This window comes from Rhinatrema bivittatum, chromosome 2, assembly GCF_901001135.1.
Source record: "Rhinatrema bivittatum chromosome 2, aRhiBiv1.1, whole genome shotgun sequence".
NCBI classification, from domain to species: domain Eukaryota; kingdom Metazoa; phylum Chordata; class Amphibia; order Gymnophiona; family Rhinatrematidae; genus Rhinatrema; species Rhinatrema bivittatum.
Window position 1 is genome coordinate 221,904,826 of NC_042616.1, and position 18,588 is coordinate 221,923,413.

The 18,588-nt window shown below is 43.9% G+C and overlaps 1 protein-coding gene across 1 annotated transcript in view; it reads left to right on the top strand.

The window, feature by feature from the left end:
• Positions 1 to 18,588, top strand: part of CHN2 (chimerin 2) — a 480,978-nt gene that overhangs the window by 409,953 nt on the left and 52,437 nt on the right. Inside the window, exon 8 of the mRNA XM_029589197.1 lies at positions 4,398 to 4,482. Within this exon, the coding sequence (XP_029445057.1) occupies positions 4,398 to 4,482 (85 nt within the window). The remainder of the gene's footprint in view (positions 1 to 4,397; positions 4,483 to 18,588) is intronic.

Sequence of the window (18,588 nt, forward strand, 5' to 3'; positions counted from 1 at the left end):
CGAATATCAAGTATATCCGGCTATCTTAGCCAATAACTTCAGACTTGCTCCAGAGATGGCTTAAAGTTACCTGACTGTGTGTGGCTGGATATCTTTGAAGATATCCGGTTAAGTAGTACTGTCATTTCCCTCCCAAAAAAGCCATGTGCTCCCAGACTGATTATGAGCCTACCCACACATACTGTATATAAACAGCCCTGTTGGGACTGGATAACTTGTCCACTAAATGGCCAACTGAATATTGGCTTCCACGTTTTCTGTGCATAAAATATGAAAGCATTCTTTTGCGCTTAAATCATATTTTATGCATGAAAAACATGCTTTTCATGTTCATGTTAGAAAACTCCCAACTTACTTGCGTAAAACTCGACTTGACTTGGGAGTTAAATACGTGAAAATTACACAGATAAAAATCTCCACACGTATATTTTTAAAGTTAGACATAGAAATACGCGAGTATAACAGTTGTGCGCTACTCATGTAGATAAATTCCGATTTATTCTGTCTAAGTAGGGGTTTTGCCGCTACTTGGCCGAATAAATCTTGAAAGTGGCATGTATCCGATCAAGTTCCAACTTATCCAGCTAAGTACCAGCAAAGGCACTAATTAGCCAAATAAGTGTTAAAATCAGTACTTATCTGGTTTAGTCAGATAGCCGGATAAGTCTAAACAGTGTTACTTATCCGGCTATCTCACCTATATTATAATAATACCTATATTACATAAGATTAACACGCCTCATTAAAACCATATACTTCTTGAAAAAAATGTGCTTTTGTCCCCTTCCTGAAGTTTTTCACATCCTGCATTCCACTGAACTCAGCTGGAAAATTATTCCACTGTGCTGGAGCAACAAATGAAAAAGCTCTGGATCGAGTTTGAGATAACCTACCCTCTTTCACGGATGTTACGATCAATAAACTCAGAATTGTGAATGCAAAGTACTACTTGGGGTATAATATGACAGCACTTTCTTCAAGTTACAGTAGTTACAGTCTGCCCTCATATATAGCAACTTATGTACCATTACCATCAGACGATACCTTGCCCGAAATTTTACTGGTAATTAATATAGATGCTGGAGCGTGAATGATGCATGCACAAGTTTAAGAAAACCCAAACAAATCCACGTTGCAGCATTCTGCACTAACTGCAGTGTCCTCAGCAAATTGTCTGGCAGACCCACTAGCAGTGTTGCATAGTAGTCAAGGTGACTCAAAACCAACGATTGAAGTACAGTCCTAAATAGTCTCTTGGGCAAAAAAGGGTTGACCAGTTTCAATAGTTTTACCTTATAAAACATGGCACGTTATACATAGCTAGCATGTGGGTTCATCTACAAAGAGTCTTAAGACTACTCCCAGACTGCGAATTTGAAACAGAATTTGGATGTGGTTGCCCTTCTTTACTAAACTGGAGTTGACCCAAGTAACTGGTTGTTTGCCTTTCCATAAGACCTTCATTTTCTCGGTATTCAATAATAAACCATTTGATCCCAACCATATTTTGATAAATGAAACACATCTATTAAAAGACAGTAATGGTATTTCCCCTGGGACCTCACTAGGTAAATAAGTGTACATAGTCTGCATATATAAAAAAAATCATACATTCAGTTTTACCTATTCAAACCCTAACAGTGCCATATAATTGTTAAAAGGTTTAGAGGATAAAGATCATCCTTGAGGTACCCTATACTCGATTTGTCGCCAACTAGAGTGGTCCAAATCCATTTGTACCCTAAACTGCCTCGGGACAGAGTCTACGGTTACCTTTGAACCATGGTCTTTACACCAATTTTCAAAGTGAAAGTATGCAAGGACTTTCTCTTGGCATTTCTGGGTACTTATTTAATGACAAATAACGTGCATGCATTTGGCAAATTCCACCTATGCGCCTTATTTTCCTCCCTCTGACCTGAGCCTGCCCTAGAGTACACCGCCTCCAAAAGCAGCTAAAAGTAAGTGAGTACTGAACCTCCGCACCTTCTTCTAGCTGGGTTAAAGGAGGATGGTTTTCAGACAGCCCTCTTACTTACCTGGCTAAATGTCTTCTGAAATTGGCCTCCCTAATAGCAGAGCATACCCTATTTGCAGGATTACAAACTCTCCTCAGGAGACAGATGCTAACTTATTTGGTGTAAAAGAACTAGTGTGTTTATACTAAAAATGCCATCTTCTTGTATGTTCTCCCCTCCTAAAAGCCTCCAGTGTGAAATTAATATAACCCCTCACACACACACACACACACACACACACACACTCCCACACACTCACTTTCTCTTTTTTCCTCTATCTCCTTCCCAGCAGCTTTAAAATATTGGTTTGCACGTTGGCAAGCTTTGCTTCCACATCAGCACATGTTCATTCTATGGAAGGTTACAGTCAAGCAAAATAAAAGGTTCTGTTGGGTTTTTTTTATAAAACCACATAGATACTTAGTGGCCACAAAGCAACCAAAGATAGCCAAATAAAGTTACCCGAAAATCTTTATTTGGATGTTCAGCCACACCTAATAGCTAAACATGCAACTTGAATATTCAGCTAAATCCCACCACAGAAAATGTGTGCAGTAGGCTTTTAGACCAGCTGTGTAAGCAACTGAATTTAGGAGGAAAATATTTAGCTGGTTGGCACTTAATATCACACTAACAGGCTAAATTGAAAATCTCTCCCTGGAGATTCCCCACCCTGGTCCTTTCTTCATCCAATTAAATCTGTGCACACAAAGATTTTTTTGGTACAAAACATTTAGCCAGACAGCAGGTAGGTAGAAGGAATTTAAACCCAATTAGATTAATGTGGTAAAAGCTGTTTTTAATAGCATAAATCTTTAAGCATCAACCCCTAAGTGTGCTTTTGTGCTACATTTATATGAATTAACTATGTATAGTAAAATGCATAATAGAGACCATGAGGAATGTATGACATCACTAAAATGTCATGTAAAAATAAGAAAAAAGCTTTAGGGAGGGTAGGATTCCTTTTTTTGCAAAGCTATGGGCCCAACGTAATAAAGTGCACTCGGCAGAGCCCACAGTTTTATCTGCAGTTGTCCGCACAATTTTTGTGCACAAACCGTACTTTCGAGGTAGCAAGAAATTTTGTGCACACAAAATGTGCATATAAAACTGTGCATATTACCTAGTGCCCGCTAAAGGAAATCCAATACTAATGAAGACGTTAGCAATAGCTACTACCCCCCCAGTGCAGAGAGATGCACTGGCTTAATTCTTGTTTCCTTAGTGCTGATTGCTGAAAAATTTTCTCTTGGTCAGAGGTGGCGTAAACTTTCTGGCTCGAATGTTAGTCTATGGGCAGAAGCAAAAGTTCAGGTGCCAGGACCTGTAGTTGGGATTTATGCGCAGAAAACACGCTTGGTGCACACAAAATGTGTTTTTGCACATAAATATGATTTAAGTACCCAAAAAATGGGGGGGGGGTGTTTTGTGCTGCAAGCATTTTGTGCACATAAATCATATTTTATGCATGCAAAACAAGCACAGATCATGTCTGAGACTCCCTCCACCCCCGACTCCCCAGCCCCCAAGTTAAAATGTATGATCATCCTGTGCTGAGCACACATTTTAACTTGTTTGCATATTTTTGTGTTTGCGCACATTTTCAACTCCCAGTGCACCGTTTGCTTACTGCATTGGGAATTACAGTTTTTGTGCTTGCGTTAAGAAACCGTGTGCTGAATTTCAACACAGTCAACACAGGGCTTATTTACATTGGCCCCTGTTTTTCTTATTGTAACAAATTTACAGGGTCATTTTTCAAAACTCGATGGGCCGTTGTCGCATGTGTTAGGGCCTTAATGTGTGTGATTAACGCACGCGATCATGACCGCATCGCGACGGTAACATTTAAATAAGGGAAAGGGAGGGGTTTGGGCGGGGTTTAAAAAATGTGGGGCCCGGTTGCGCTGCAGGCGATAATGTTTAACACATTATCGTCGTCAGGATCACCGGAAATAACTACAACTTTTGCAGGGGCGCTATGGGGGGGGGGGGGGCGATAGATGGAATGTGCCATGGCGGGCGAAAATGCACTTCCCCTTTTCTGGCTGCGGCTCATCATTCCACTACATTTATAGCAGAATGATACATCCTGCAGTCGGTTATGTCCCTTTAATTGCTTGTTGTGTTTGTATTACTACGGGCTTTCTGCAGAAGGCAGGGAGGGAGGGGGTGGGAATAGAATTTTGCAGATACACATGTGTTCATGCAACCCAGAGCTTAGGCTATGTCAAAGTCAAGAAAAAGGAATCTGTACTTCGAGTTGTTTAAAGCCTGTTTTTGTTGTCTCATTCCTGCTGTGACCTTTGTTGCTTGCTCCATCTGTCAGGCCATCTGCCGCCTCCTGACCTCCAAACCTTTGTGCTTGTGCTGCAGGTCCACACATTCCGAGGTCCACACTGGTGTGAATACTGTGCCAACTTCATGTGGGGGCTGATCGCCCAAGGAGTCCGATGTTCAGGTATTTACAAGCATTTTCTATTCCCGCTCGGATGACAGAGAAGTGTCTTAATAAAGAGTTTTTTGATAGTGAAAAGCAAAGTCTCCTAGGGGGACGTGCATCAAAATTGTTTTCGTTTTGTTTCTGATTTTGTTTCATTTAATTTAAAACAAAAATAAACAACAAACAAAACGAAAAAAAAAACAAAACAAAAAAGAGAAAATATCTGGTCGGATCCGTTCGTAAATTTGCTTTGAAAATCGATGTAACTTAGGCGTGTAACAGCCAGCAAATTGATGCAGCCTATTATAAAATCACTCTCTTTTAGTATTCAACCTATATCTAAATGACCAAGCAAGTGGCTTTTGAGTTTATAGGCAGATTTGTACAGAGATGTTAATCCCGTATTACTTCAAAGCCTCAGAGGAAGGAGCAAGTTGTCAGTCTATGACCCTGCTCATTTGCTGAGGTTCTGTACTAACCCAGAGGTAATCCATTCTCCCCTGGACTCTTGCCTCAATGCCATTAGGGCTGGGCATCCCTCACTTCCTAACAGGAGATCTCTCTATCCATATCTGTGCTTTCTTTATCTGTTAAAGTATCCAGTGGATAAAGTAATGTGGTTGCCTTCTTGATCCAATTGAATGCACAGAAATAAAGGTAAGCAAAAACAAAGAGGGTATGTAAAGCAGCTAAGGGCTTACTTTAAGATGTAGATATGCATTGATTATAGCAAAAAAGGTGTGAAACCAATCACTAGTGCTGTTCCACATGCAATAAAGTGACAATACTTCAAAAGATTTCCCAAGACAACAGTTTTATGTGGACAGCTTCAAAGAAGTATATAACGGTACAGTCTCCCAACAAGGCCGTGTTTCACTGCAGGGGCTGCGTCGGGAGGGAATCACAAGGAACAATTTCCAAATGATTATCCAAAAGAATTAGGACTGAATGCCTAAATATTTAAATTTTTAGGTAGGAGGCATCCACATATACAGCTGAATTTTAAATCAGCCACACGCGCACTGCGCGCATTTTCAAAAAGGCCCAACCACGCGCATAAGTGGCGATACGCGCACAAGTTCGGGGCCCTGAGAAAGGGGCGGGCTGAGGGGCGGGACATGTGTGTGCGGCCTCCAGAGTTTATATCGAGCACGCACCGGTGTGCGCATGTAATAAAGTTGGCGCTTCCATATGCGCGAGCCCGGAACTATGCGCACATCTTTTAAAATCTGCCCCATAGTTTATAATGTCACATATCTCCATATTCAATAGTGTACAATAAAGTGAAAAAACTCGCCACACGTGGAGTCGGGACACCTAAAAATTTAAGGGGCAGATTTCTAAAAAGTACGCCCGCGCATACTTTTGTTCGCGCGACCGGCGCAAACAAGAGTACGCCGGATTTTAATAGATACGCACGTCGCTGCGCATATCTTTTAAAATCCAGGGTCGGCGCGCGCAAGGCTGTGCAAAATCGGCAGCCTGCGCACGCCGAGCCGCGCAGCCTGCCTCCGTTTCCTCCGAGGCCGCTCCTATTTCGGAGCGCCTGGATGCCTTTCCCTGGTACAGCGGCAAATGGCCACTGTACCGGTCGCCTCCAAGCCCCTTCCCGCCCCTTGGACCGCCCCTTTAACTGGGCCCAGCAGTTCGGCACGTAACAGGGCTTATGTCATGGCCGGACCCTTTTGAAGATGCACGCAGTGCGCGCAAGGACTGGCCAAATGCGTAACCCCTGTTTTTTGCGCACAGGGGTTTCTTAAAATCAGGCCTTCAATGCACAACTCAGCTCTAGAATTCTTGCCAGAGGATGTGGTTAAGGAAGTTAGTGTAGCTGGGTTTAAAAAAAAGTTTGGATAAGTTCCTAGAGGAGAAGTCCATAAACTGCTATTAATCAATAGGGAATAGCCACTGCTTGCTGCCAGCATTAGTAGTATGGGATCTATTTAATGTTTGGGTACTTGCCAGGTACTTGTGACTTGGAGTGGCTACTGTTGGAGACAGGATGCTGGGCTTAATGGACCATTGCTCTGACCCAGTATGGCATCTTCTTATGTTCTTATGAGAGGAGGAAGGAAACATAGATACACTCAAGGTGGAAATTCTCTCACAATCTGGTGAGGAGGCCCACTGAGAAAAGTGCAAGAGAATTTTGCTTAATGGGTAGGATCTAGCAGTGGAGGGCAGAGGAATTTAGCCAATCAACACTCCAAAGGTAGAGAGTACATAAATACAAAAGAGAAAAAACCTTCCACCTAATTAAATAATGTTAAATACTTTCACTCCTCACTGAAGCCACGACATAATAACATGTAAGAACAAAGTATAAGAACAAATTGTATAGGACCTTCATATGACACGCTCATTGCACAACAATTAGCTTAACAGGCAACTAAAAACTAAATTGTTGCACATGTCCCGTATTGTTTAATCATCAGTCCTTTTTTTTCGTATCTTACAACATATTTTTTATACTTTTTATAATTTTGCAGAGGAATATACCATCTTGCCCCAGCACCCTCACTGGAGGTTGCTGCAGTGATAGTTTCCTGCCTGCATATTAGCAGGTTACCCCTAGATTCACACTGGCATTTTGTTTTACAGTTTGAAGGAAGAGGTATGTTTTTATCATTCCCTGTCAGTATTGGTTCAACCTCTTGGCTGAAAAGTGTAGGAAGAAAAAGAGATCAGTTATGCTGGACCATATCCAACAGCCAGTGAACGGTGTTCTTAGTGCTTTTTATATTTCGAGTACGTGTAGATTATTGTTGGGAGGAAGTTTCCTTGTCTACCCTTCCTGCCTGAGAGAGAGGAATGGAGAGGAAGGATTTTTCCTTGTTTTATAGTATTTTTGGATTCTTCAGACTGAAAAGATTGATTTGCCATCCAAGAGTACTATGAAGAAAGGGGCTATACCTAACTGGAATCCAAAACTGGGAGGAGAAAGGAGGAATCTTTGACCCCAAACTGGTGTTTCAGCCAGGAAAACAGGAAAGAGTTTTAGAGAAAGAAGGATCAAGCAGTGGAACCCTGTGTATTATGCAAGGAGACCCTAGAGTGATAGGAAGATCCTTTTAAGTTCAAACCAGGCAACCTACATTCCATCCAAAGGAAGATAGGGGACTGTTATGATTTGCTATGCTGATGGGAGGAGCAAGCAGATGGGAGTTAGCAATCTGTTAGGCTTTACTCCTCAAGATGGAAGGAGTTAGCAATCTGTTATGAACTGGCTGCTGGATACTGCCGTTGAAGGAGGAGTTTAGCAAACTTGTTATGGTTCTCCTAGGGAGTTGGCAATCTGTTATGATCTGCTCCTGTAGAGGGAGGAGTTAACAATCTTGTTATGCTCCGTAGGCAGAGTTAGGATATAGACTGCAGAGTTAGCAATCTGTATCAGCAGAGTGTTAGAGAGGGCACTCAGCTGTAGAGAAATGTAAATAGGTGGATCCTTGGGCCGATGGCAGATGACTGCGCCCCCAGGAGGATATCTCGCCACATTACAGACCCTCGCCACATTACAGACCCCCTCGCCACATTACAGACCCCCTCACCCAAAATATATAACCATGCCTCCACCAAAGCACGAGCGCTTTCCTTTGCTGGCCCATTGTTATGGAATACCTTGCCCACTGAACTGCGCCTTGAGCCATCTCCCAAAACTTTCAAGCAAAAACTCAAGACATGGTTATTTACACATGCCTATACCTGAAATATATATGTCTTTCTTCCCCTTTTTATGCCCTGCCTTATCTACCCAACACCCCCTTTCTCTACACTATCTCTAATTTCCCCTTTTTTTATGTCCTTACTGTAAATACCATTCCATACTTTTGCTCTTAATTGCACCTGAAGCGCTTTCTCCCCTCTCTTATCACTCCTAATTATAACTCCATCTCCTCCTAACCTGTCCCTAACCTCATACCTAATTTCCTAAAATCCCTTTACTTTCCAGCTCTGTTTAACTCAGCTCAGTTAAGCCTAAATGATAGTTCTGTTTTAAAAGATTCTACTTGTTTTATGTTCAAATATATATATTCTTACTTTTGTTAAATGTATAATGCTTATTTAATCCTGTTAAATGTATAACGCTCCGGCGTAAGTTCCTGTTCATTGTACACCGACGTGATATCTTTGATGAGCGGCGGTATATAAAAAAAAAAAAAAAAATTATAAATAAATAAATAAATAAATATCTTGAGAGGGACCAGAGGCTAGGCTTGAGTACGGAGACACACAGATAGTTCTTTTATTGGACAGGTTAGTAGAACCACCAGAGGTGGCAGTAGTGAGCTGCTACGCCCGGCAGGGCTGAAGTCCCTCAGATACTGGAACAGCGATCCCAGGGTGGCTGAGCTGTAGAAAGACTATAAATAGTGAGTAGACAGGGTATGCTGTATTCATAGCCAGAACTAGATGACAAATCTCACATAAGGTCTTAAGGAGGCACAGTAGCTGGAAAGAGTTAGGCCCTAGAGGAGCGAGTACCTGGTTCCAGGGAAAGCTCTGAGAAGAGCGATGGTAACTCACAAATGTCTGTATCTGCAATAGCTTCCAGGCAGAAGAGAAATCTTCAGAGTGTCCAGGAACATGGGCCCTCGAGGAGCGAGTACCGGTTCCTATCTGCAATCTGAAATAGAGAAAAGAGAGCAAGGCCCCTGAGGGGAGGGTACCCCTGGTAAGTCCGAGGAGGCAGAGTAGCTTGGATGAATTCGTAGCGAGTCTGTATTCTTATCCTTGCTAACTCAATCTGTTAGCGAAAGTTTGAGACCTTTTATACTGGAAGCGGATGATGTCATCTCAGGGGACGCCCCTGAGGTTCGCGCGCTTGCTGGTACATACATCGGAGCATGCACGTGCGCATCCTACGTCATCAGGAACATGGCGGATCCGCAGCGTCGAGCCGGTCTGGGAACGCCGGAGAGAGGTGGCATGGAGATGCCGTGGCAGCAAGCCATCCATCAGACCCAGAGGGAGTCGCCACAGAGGTGTAGAGAGGGTGGAGTGAGGGCGTAGAGTAGCCGTGATCGCAACAGGGACACTGGGAAAAGATCAAGGGATCACACACAGGGCATTCAGGATTTGATTTATTTTTTTATTATGGATGAAGCAAAAAGTAAATGTACCTGGTGCCAATTAATTTCCATTGAACAAGCTAAACAGTAAAATTTTAATGTTTTGAATATCACATATGTGCCCAGCCTGTTTCTTGGCCCTGGAAACTACAGACTCAGTTTTGAGCATACACCCATAGAAAAGAGACTTGGTGAAGGCCTTGGGACTTGGAGGCCTATCCTCCCCACTTTTGGAGAATCCACACCAGGATTTGGTGGAAATGTGCATTGATTAAGGCAAGCCCTGGTATTCTCTGCCCTTGCTTCTAGCGCAGCTCCTCCAGCAATGGTAGAAGCACTGGGCTGAAGATATTACTAATTTAAGGTACAGAAAGGGTGCAAGGGTTAGGGTTGGGGGCTTTGAGGGTAGCCGCAGAGGCCACATTTTGGTGTAAATTTGCCATGACTGGGGAGCAGACAGTGGGAGGGGGAGGTTGTCACTTGCCCTTAAAATTAACTGTTTTTTTTATCAGTTGGAGAGTTTTGGAGGACTGCAGGCTCAGCCCAATATTTGGAGATGGGGTGGGTGGCTGTTGCATCCGTCAGCCTTAGACGGCTTCGCCCCATATGCCTCACCTTGTTCTCGGCTCCTCCCGCTTACCTTGGGAAGATGGCTACCGCGGCATCTGTTTACTGCCCTCTCCGGCGTCCTTGGAATGGCTATGGCGTTGCCTCCCACCATGTTTGTTTATTTATTTATTTATTTAAAAATTTTTATATACCGACGTTCATCAGGGATATCACATTGGTTTACAGTGTAACTGAAACAGGCGCCTGGGATGGCGATTTACATCGAACAGATATAACAAATTAACATATGAACAAATGAGGAGGGGAGATAAAGGCGGGAACTAATCAAACAAAACTTATGAGCAAAATTTACAAATATATATAGAGTATCAATATATACAAAGTTTCATAAAAACAGCAAGGACCTCCCAAGGACCTACTAGGGTGCGCGTGCGCTACCCTCAACTTTATTCCAGCTATGGCGTGAACCTCGGGGGCGTCCCCCTCGAGTGACATCATCATCAACCGGGTATATAGGTTTCCTTCTTTTGCTAGCTAAACAAGTTAGCAACGATTGGATTCGTCCAGTCTATGCTGCTCTGCCGCTTCCGTGCTGCCGCTGGAAGCTCTCTCCTTGCCCTTTGGGGTAACTTCTAACCTGGGTACCCGCTCCTCGGGGGCCCTTCCTCTTCTTTCAGGTGCCTTACTGGGATCAGGTACTCGCTCCTCGAGGGCCTGTTCTCCCTGCCTCGGTGCCTGGAACCAACTACTTCTGCCTGGTGGGAACCTACCACATTACAGCTACCACCTAGTGAGTAATATAACTTTCGGTCTATCTCATCTACAGCTTTGCCGTGCTGGAAACCCGACATCGGAACCTCCCTATAATCATCTTGGTGAGAAGGGTCCCTGGACTGCTACCCTGGAACCTGCTCACAGTTGCCACCTCTGGTAGCCTACATCTGCTGTTTAATAAAAGACAGTTCAGTGTTTGTGTGTCCTGAGTCTAGGCCAGTACTGCGGCTCCCCATGGGGCTCCTCCCTGTGGGCATGGTCATCTGGCACAGTACCCAAGAATCCACCCAAACACCTCAAAACCCATAACAGTTTTCTAACTCCATGGATTTGGCTCAGCTCACCGCATTGCAGGCCATTCCAGGCCTTGCCCAGTGAATCCCTGAACAGGACACACTGGAAAGTTTGACTGCTGCATTCAATCAGCTGCACGCACAGATGAATTCATCTACCACCACAGGTAAAGAAGTTACACCACCTGAAGTGACGGTCAAGACAATTGTACCTCGATCTGCTCCAACTCGCTTCTCAGGGGAAGTGTGGAGATGTCGAGGGTTTATCAACCAATGTTGCATGCACTTTTCTCTCCAACCTAATCATTTCCCCACAGCATATGCCAAGATCACCTACATCTTGTCTTATCTGGACGGAAGGATGCTGGCTTGGGTCTCTTCGCTGTGGTACCGCGATGACCCTATCCTACATGATCTAGCCGGATCTTCGTTGGTTCACTTGAAGCAAGGTAATAAACCTTTATCTGACTTCACTATTGAGTTCAAGACATTGGCGTCTGAATTACATTGGGACCCTAAATGCCTAAAGACCCTTTTCTTTGAAGGACTGAATTCTCATTTGAAAGACGAGCTGGCAGCTCGTGAGATGCCTGAGATCTTGGTTGAACTGGTAAAGCTGGCTACCAGGATTGATCGCCGGCTCTGTGACAAGGTTCAAGAAGCCAAGCCCCCTAAGAGAGTCCTTCAGGGTGAGACTCTAGTTAAGTCTACTCCCAAGCCTGTTCCCTCGGGTCCAGTTTTTGGTGAGGAAGAACCAATGCAACTAGGCCGCAGCCACCTGACATCAAAGGAGAGAAGAACACGGAAGAGGTTGGGATTATGCATGTATTGTGGCCAAGCTGGCCATGCTGTACAAACATGCCCTATATGTCCGGGAAACTGGCAGACCTAAGTCCTGCTGGAGGACTCTTCTTAGGTCTAACTGCACCCTTTCCTCCACTCTCTCTTCCTGTATCCTTAATCTGCGGACCTTTAGAATACCAGACTCTTGGCCTAATGGATACAGGGGCAGGAGGCAACTTCATTTTGAAACGATTAGTGGAGCACTTGTGGATTTCCACTACTACCATGACGACTCCATTACTCCTATCTTCAATCCATGGGGAGCCTTTACCGGGCGAAGTAACTCAGCTCACCGAACCAGTGAGTTTATGGACCAGTGCTCTTCACTCAGAGACTATCTTCTTCTTTGTATTAGAGAAGGCCATGCACCCTATAGTACTGGGGTTACCATGGCTGCAGCAGCATATGCCTCAATTCAATTGGGCTACTCTGGAGCTTTCACATTGGGGTCCAGAGTACTGGGGTAAATGTCTGATGGAGGTCTCTCCTATACCCTGCATGCCAACTACCCCATTGATGCCCGGGTTGCCGCCTCAGTATGCATCTTTTCAAGATGTGTTTTCCAAAGAAGCTGCAGACATACTTCTTCCACACAGAGCCTACAACTGTGCCATCAATTTGAAGCCTAAGACTGAACCACCCAAAAGAAGAGTCTACCCTCTCTCCGTGGCAGAGAACAAGGCTATGTCTGAAGATATACAGGAGAATCTCCAGAAAGGTTTCATTCGACCCTCCAAGTCTCCTGCCAGCTCAGGCTTCATCTTTGTGGGGAAGAAGGATGGAACATTGCGTTCATGCATTGACTACAGAGGTCTAAACGAGATCACTGTGAAAGACCACTATCCCTTACCACTCATCTCAGAGCTAGTTGACAGACTACAAGGCGCCAAGATATTCTCCAAGCTTGATCTCAAGGGAGCCTACAACCTAGTTCGCATTTGCTCTGGTGATGAATGGAAGACAGCCTTCAATACTCCAGATGGTCACTTTGAGAATTTAGTGATGCCCTTCAGCCTGTGTAACGCACTGGCTGTCTTCCAAAATTTAATGAATGACATCCTGCGTGATCTACTCTATAAATATGTTGTTGTGTACTTGGATGACATCCTGATCTTTTCCCAAGACATGAACACTCATCTAGAAGATGTCAAAAGGGTGTTGCAAAGACTCTGTGAGAATCGTTTATACGCTAAGCTGTCAAAATGCGAGTTCCACAAGGAATCAGTGCCTTTCTTAGGGTACATTTTTTCCAATCAAGGCTTTCAGATGGACCCACAGAAGCTGGGGAGCATTCAGAAATGGACTCAACCTTCAGGTCTCAAAGCTCTCAGACGTTTTCTGGGATTTACGAATTATACAGAACCTTCATCAAGAACTACTCTTCATTAACTGTCCCATTGACAGCGATGACCAAGAAAGGTGTCAACGTCGCCAATTGGTCGACGGAAGCAATAACAGCATTCCAGAAATTGAAAGACACCTTTTCTAGCAAGCCATGCCTCCGACATCCGGATCCGAATTGGTCCTTCATCGTAGAGGTCGATGCCTCTGACGTGAGCGAAGGGGCTGTATTAAGCCAGTCCAGTGATTCCAAGGTTCTACACCCATGCTCTTTTTTCTCCCATCACTTCTTGCCAGCGGAGAAGAATTACAGCATAGGAGATAAAGAATTACTGGCAATAAAGATGGCATTCAAAGAGTGGTGACCCTGGCCTGAGGGTGCACAACATCAGATCAGTCTTTTCAGATCACAAGAATCTGGAATACCTCCGCCATGCTCAACGCCTAAACCATAGGCAGGCGAGATGGTCCCTGTTCTTTAACAGGTTTGACTTTGTGCTGAAATACCGCCCTGGAGATAAGAATGTCAGAGCAGATGCCCTATCTTGCTCATTCCTCTCCGAAAACGTACCAGAGGAACCTCAACATATCATTGACCCAAAGAAAGTTATCTTGTCAGCTACTCACCCTGTATCTGCAGGTTAGACTATTGTACCCAAGAACCAAAGGAAAAAGCTACTAGTTTGGGCTCACGACTCCAAACTGACTGGACAACCTGGTCAATGCAGAACCCTAGCAAAATTAAAGAGCTACTACTGGTGGCTCACCATGAAGGAAGACATATTCTCCTGCGTCGCTTCCTGTACCAATTGTGCTAGACAGAAACTGCCACCTGGACGTTCTTGGGGCCTTCTCCAACCAGTGCCAGACAAGCCCTGGACTCACATTGCCACATACTTTGTGGTGGACTTACCACTTTCAGGAGGAAACACCACCATCTACGTAACAGTGGATCATTTCTCAAAGATGACTCACTTCGTGGCACTCCCTGGCTTGCCTTCAGCTATAGAACTAGCAAGACCTTTTAAAGCTCACATCTTTTGCCTACTTGGGATGCCTAAGCACATCGTCTTGGACAGAGGAACTCAATTCACAGCCAACTTTTGGAAGGCATTATGTAAGAAGTTTGATATCTCTCTCGACTTCACCTCTGCATACCATCCTCAGTCAAATGGGCAAACAGAGAGAATGAATAGGACCCTCAAACAGTTCATTCGGGCCTATGTTGGCGCACGTCAGAATGATTGGGCTGAACTGTTGCCCTAGGCTGAATTCACCATGAACTTTCATCCAGCAACATCCTCTGGATCAACACCATTTGAAGTGGTCTATGGATGACTACCAGCACCACCTTTACCATTTCCACTTTCAGTGATGTTCCTGGCAGCTCAATCTACTGCCGAAGACATTCAACAACTTTGGACTAAAACTCAAGAGATGCTTCACAAAGCAGGACAAAGAGCAAAGAAAAGCTATGATATTCATCATGTCAAGGCTCCAGAATTTCAGCCTGGTGCCAAAGTCTGGTTGTCCACTAAACACCTAAGACTCCAGCTACCTTCAGCCCACTTTGCTCCTCCCTTCGTCGGACCATTCCCCATTCTTCAACGACTTGGCACTCTCACCTACAGTCTCAAACTACCACCAGCATTGAAGATTCATAATGCGTTCCATGTCTCACTATTGAAACCATTAATTCTTAGTGAGTTTTCATCTAAGACATTTGAGCCTTCACCTATTGATGCAGAAGAAGACATCGAATACAAGGTAGACCCTGTCCTTGAGGTCAGGAGAAGAGGCAGAACATCGGAATACCTCCTGTCATGGGAAGGTTATGGACCAGAAAATAACTCTTGGGAATCTCAAGCAAATATCATGGATAAAGAGATGCTTCAACAATTCCACAGATTACATCCTCACAAACCTATCCCAGGTAGGAAGCGAGGGCGCCCTTTGAAGGGGGGTACTGTTGTGTCCGTCGGTCTTAGACAGCTTCGCCCCATATGCCTCACCTTGTTCTCGGCTCTTCCCGCTTACCTTGGGAAGATGGCTACCGCCGCGTCTGTTTGCCGCCCTCTCCAGCATCCCCGGAATGGCTATGGCATTGCCTCCAGCCATGTTCCTCCCAAGGACCTACTAGGGTGCGCGCGCGCTACCCTCAACTTTATTCCAGCTATGGCGTGAACCTCGGGGGCATCCCCCTTGAGTGACGTCGTCATCATCCGGGTATTTAGGTTTCCTTCTTTTGCTAGCTAAATGAGTTAGCAATGATTGGATTCGTCCGGTCTATGCTGCTCTGCCGCTTCCGTGCTGCCACTGGAAGCTCTCTCCTTGCCCTTCGGGGTAACTACTAACCTGGGTACCGATCCTTGGGGGCCCTTCATCTTCTTTCAGGTGCCTTACTGGAATCAGGTACTCACTCCTCGAGGGCCTGCTCTCCCTGCCTTGGTGCCTGGAACCAACTACTTCTGCCTGGTGGGAACCTACTACATTACAGCTACCATCTAGTGAGTAATATAACTGTCAGTCTATCTCATCTACAGCTTTGCCCTGCTGGGAACCCGACATCAGAACCTCCCTATATCATCCTGGTGAGAAGGGTCCCTCTGCCGAGGGTCCCTGGACTGCTACCCTGGAACCTGCTCACTATTGCCACCTCTGGTGGCCTACATCTGCTGTTTAATAAAAGACAATTCAGTGTTTATGCATCCTGAGTCTAGCCCAGTACTGTGGCTTCCCATGGGGCTTCTCCCCATGGGCGTGGTCATCTGCCACAGTACCTAAGAATCCACCCAAACACCTCAAAACCATAACAGTGGCACAGTGATAGGGTCACTAGGCCCGTGACCCTTTTTTTTTTTTTTTTAAATAAATTATTGCTTGGCACTTAACCAGCTATAGTCATTTGAATAACTTCAGACCTGCTGTTAGGCATGTCCAGAGATAGCCAAATAACTTATTTGGCTAACTCTAGCTAATGTTTGACCAGACAAGCAAGGGGGGATATTGAAAACTCTCCATTTAGCCAGATAACCTCTGAGTTTTCCAGCTAAATGGCTTTAAATATTGACTACAAGGTGTATCAATAAAAGCCCCTCTTGTATGGATACAGACCCCAATCCAAGTGGATTGGAAAGAGAGATACAATCCATTATTCCTGGATTGGAAATTCTCCATATATCTACTCAATTTAAACTATCCATTAATATATGGGCTTCTGTTGTAATGAACTATGATGCCCTTCAGAGTTGGTCTTTTATCCATCTTTGGATCATGGACAAAATTAAAATCTACTCCTATTAGTAACCATTTAGAATTTATCATTGCTATCTTTGAAATAATTCCTGCAAAGAAGGAATACATAGATATTCAGTGCAATTCAATTTTGTCCATGATCCAAAGATGGATAAAAGACCAACTCTGAAGGGCATCATAGTTCATTACAACAGAAGCCCATATGTTAATGGATAGTTTACATTGAGTAGAGATATGGAGAATTTCCAATCCAGGAATAATGGATTGTATCTCTCTTTCCAATTCACTTGGATTGGGGTCTGTATCCATACCTGACTGTTTCTTATTTCAGAGCATATGTATCAGAGGACAAGAGGGGCTTTTATTAATACACCTTGTATCTCAAATCGTGCAGGCATAACCTTTTCATTAAAACCCAATACAGAGTTATGCACATCTGTATCTTGGAAATTCCCTATACAGTTATATAAGGATACATATTTTGAACAATTTCTGAAGTCGGAATGGAAAAATTATGAAATCAATGGCAAAGTGCACAGAGAGGAAAATCCATAACTATTCTAGAATGCAGCTAAACCTGTGTTAAGAGGAGATCTAATTTCCTGTCTGTGCAAGAAGGTAAAAAGAAGAGGAGATGAAATGGTTGAATGCACATGGACATTTATTACAGGCCAAAAGAAAATAATTCAAAACTCATCAGAGCAAAAGAGCACATGAAACCCCTGAGGTAACGCTAGATAACCTATTACAGGACAATACAAAGCAGGCGCATCTTAAGACTTCATCTGTATGGTAATAGACCAGGTAAGATGTCTGCCAGACTAGTAGCCAGAGAAAGAAACAGAAGAGAAGGAAAGGATGTTTTAAAAAAAAACAAACGATGAGATTATTAGAGTATTCCAGGAATATTATCAAGAATTATATGGTAAGCAAAACATGATTGAAGTCATCATTTTATATTTATTTTGTAAATAGAAGTGCCGGCTGTGTCCCCAGATGACTTAACTAGACTCAATGGTAAAATTAAATGAATGGAAAATATGTTGGTTACAATTATCAGAAACCCCAGGAAGAGACAGCTTTGGTCCAGAGTTCTTTAGGTTACTAGAGGATACTAAATAGTCTCCCTGCTCAATATGTACAGTGACACTCTGGAGATGGGGAGTTTACTGTTGTACACCGGCTCATCTTTAAAAATTTTGCTAAGTAAAGCAGAGAGAGACTCACAGCTACCAGGGTCATATAGACTCCTATCTGTACTTATTCAAGAGGTAAAACTTTTGGCTACCATAATTCCAAAATGTATTCATCTTAATCTGGTAGGATTTGCTGAGGAGATTATGCACTAAAAGTCACACTAAATATTTTTGCATGTACTCATTAAAAAATATTTTACCTGCACACTAAAATGCCACTTAACAGGTTGTGCACTTAATTTTAGCAAGATCCTTATTCTGTCACTGTCCAGCTAGCAAACTTGCTGCCTTGATTCACTAAGATGGTAACTCTTAAACATGCCATGTGCAGGCATTTGCCGGCTCGCACCCAGGACCGTGGCCATTTTATAACATATACACGTATATGCACGAATGATACAAAATAGGCTGACCATGCGCACATGTGCATGCAATTTTAAGTAGGGGAGCGCCTATGAGCACAAATGCCACTTCCACCCGCGCCAATGCAATTACCAGTTTTCCCCAGTTTTGTTCCCATTTCACTCAGGCAAGGGATAGGACTCACAAACCCCCGTTTAATAGCCTCCCTTTTAACCTGTTAACCCCGATCTTTAAAACTCTGCTTAGCTCTTTACATCCTTTTTGTTTTCCCACTTACACAACATCCATAGCAGAAGTAAAGTTACTCAATAAAGGGAGCCTGGAAGCTCGCTTGGGCACTTTAAGTATGTCATGCGCTAGCTTAATTGTGAAATCCAGGAAGGCCCATGGCCCATACACCGCCCCTTTCTCGGGAAAATG